The following is a 2,373-nucleotide window of genomic DNA, read 5'->3' as shown; positions in this document are numbered from 1 at the left end:
AGGGGCATCAAAAGTAAGTGTCAGAGAAATCTTTCTACGGCAAAGCAATAGCAATTCTATTCCTATTCGTCTTGCATTTGTTTCCCCCAAACCCACTCAGTCCAGTTCTGCATTACCCTAATCTCATACTGATGTTTCTTGGTGACCTCGTCGTCTTTTCTTTTTTTGACATCCTGGAAAATAGAAAAGATTACTGTTACACTAAGGCCCCAGCAAAGAATTTCCTCTCATCCCTCTTTCTTCTCTTAACTACCTGGGCTGTTTTTCTCTTCTTGGCCTGAATTATCTGAACTTCTTGGGAGGAATCCGTCTGACTGGGCTGGGGCTGTTGCTTAGCTTGTAAACGGCTACTGTGGGGAATTTTTTAAAAGAAAGTTTAATTAGTAAGTCCTGCGTTTCAAAGGCAGCATCTAACTTTGAAACAAATCTCCAAGACAAATAATGTTACCTGCGTCTTGACATTCTCTTCTTTCAGGTGTATGAAACCTCTGGAGGAGAGAGAGGAAACCGGAATCAAATACACTGTCATCCATATTTTCCAAGTGCCAATTAAATGCTGATTCAGAGGTTACAGCTAAGCCCCTCAGGAGATTGGCTGAGCCATTCTACCATGCTGTCTTTAGTTATCTCATGGTATTAATTTGGACACATGCCTGCCTTTCCTCAACGTATTGTACAGCCGGGACGCGAGTGTCTTCAAATATTTACAAAGCACACGACAGCACCCCGAACGCGCAGGGAGGCAGAACCCCCTCAAATGGGTCTTCTCTGCATACTCCAACCTATCCCCCGTACACCCCGAGTGGGGCATGGGCAGCGCCCCAACTCCCCCTTCCATCATTGATCAGCCGCGGAGGGGTTGTGGAGGCGAAACGCTGTGGAGAAGCCGGTTCCGCGCCAATTTGGAGAGCGGCGGTGGCGGGGAAGCAGGGGGCGGAGGGAACTAAGACTTGTGTCACGTCCTTCCCTGCCCTACCCGGCCCTGCCCATCGCCTGGAGGGGACACCGGGACCCTGACTCCAGATAGGGGTAGCAATGAAAGACGGGGAAACTGCTGCTCGGGGAAATTTTCTCCCCATGAAGAGGACTCAGACATCCATCCTCTCGCTCGTGGGATAGCTCCCCAAATGGGGGTGGGAGGAAAAAGCCCCTAGGGGCTTTTCCTTGGCCTCCTACTTAGGGGCAGCCCTCATTCCCAGCCGCTTTCCCGGCCCCCTGCCGAGGGTCTTTGACAGGGACGGAACGCGGGGGACCCATACCCCCCAGGCGCCGAGTTCACAACCCTCCCACTTTTTCTCCCCTAAGCTCCCGCCAGAGGGATGGATCAGCTCAGGGGCGCTTTCTTTCCTCCCACATCCCGCCCTACGTACAGCGACTCCTCACCGACAGACCCGCTACCGCTCGCTCTCAGCTGGCGCCGGCGCCAACCCAATATATAGGCCCGGCCAGACCCGCCCCGCACGCATGCGCCTCAGACTGACACCTCTGGCCAGCGCACTCCCCTCCCCCGCGCGCCCACACCCGCCCCACTGATCCGCGCACCAAACCTGCTTGGGTCCCCGCCGCCCCACCCCGGGGGCCGCAGGACGCGTTCACCCAGGCCCTCAGTCTGCTGCCACCTGCGCTCGACTTCACCTGCCTGCATAGCCTGCCGGCGGGAGGGAGTCTCTCAGAGGCTCCTCCTCCGCGTCCCGACTCCCCGCCGCTCTCCTTCAGTACCTCCCGCCAAGACGTTCCTGTCCTCTCCCGCCTTCAACCCTCAGATTCCCAGGGTGTCAGGTCGCAGCTCAGCCCTGGCGTACGGCCATGTGGAGGTGGCTCGGGCAAGCTTAGAGTGGCTAAGAAGTGGCCATCCTGTTGCGCATCCCGGGTCTCCCGCCAAGGCCTTAAAGAACACGGCTCTTTACTAAGAGACGCGGGGATCTGGCGGGTCCGCCCCTGCGGGAGGAGCGCAGCTTGGCTGGCGAGTTGGCCAATGGGAGGCGAGGACGGCAGCACAACGTGGAGCGGCTGCAGAATGTAAACACAGCCCAGCGCGCGGAGGGCATTGGGTGTCCCTGCACGCCACCCATCTGGCCCTTGGCGCTCCCGGCGGCCGGCTGTGCCCACTCCCCCAGGACTGCCTTGGTCTGGGCTGCCTATCTTGCACGTTGCTCCAGCCCGCCAACCGAGGTACACAGATCGATCCTGTTTTTCCGCTCCCAGCTCAGCTGATCGGCTCACCCTCCCTATGGGTGGCTCACCCCGCACCCCGCTGCCCTGCCTGGCCGCTTCCCACTCTGGAGTCCCAGGCGGGAAATGCTCACACCATGCTGTGCCCTCCCATCCTCCTCCCGCAAGGGTAAAGCACTCCTCCGGAGCGGGGCTAGGCAT

At 58.3% G+C, this 2,373-nt stretch overlaps 1 protein-coding gene across 9 annotated transcripts in view; it reads right to left on the bottom strand.

The window, feature by feature from the left end:
• Positions 1-1,868, bottom strand: part of CCNE2 (cyclin E2) — a 13,132-nt gene extending 11,264 nt beyond the window's left edge. For 2 of the 9 annotated variants that reach the window (XM_006916679.3, XM_025050161.1), the window contains exons 1-4: positions 1,371-1,464; positions 449-488; positions 254-350; positions 117-173 (exon numbers count right to left, since the gene is read on the bottom strand). In XM_006916679.3, the coding sequence (XP_006916741.1) occupies positions 117-173; positions 254-350; positions 449-462 (168 nt within the window). In that variant the 5' untranslated portion in view covers positions 463-488; positions 1,371-1,464. Of the gene's footprint in view, positions 1-116; positions 174-253; positions 351-448; positions 489-1,370; positions 1,465-1,639 lie in introns of those variants that run through there. The other 7 variants (XM_015592987.2, XM_025050160.1, XM_015592985.2 and 4 more) reach the window with 7 other exon arrangements.
• Positions 1,869-2,373: the final 505 nt, after the last annotated feature.

The sequence above is a fragment of the Pteropus alecto genome, unplaced genomic scaffold (genome assembly GCF_000325575.1).
Source record: "Pteropus alecto unplaced genomic scaffold, ASM32557v1 scaffold164, whole genome shotgun sequence".
Lineage (NCBI taxonomy): Eukaryota > Metazoa > Chordata > Mammalia > Chiroptera > Pteropodidae > Pteropus > Pteropus alecto.
The sequence above is the reverse complement of the archived record's forward strand: the minus strand, read 5'-3'. Positions and strand labels throughout refer to the sequence as shown.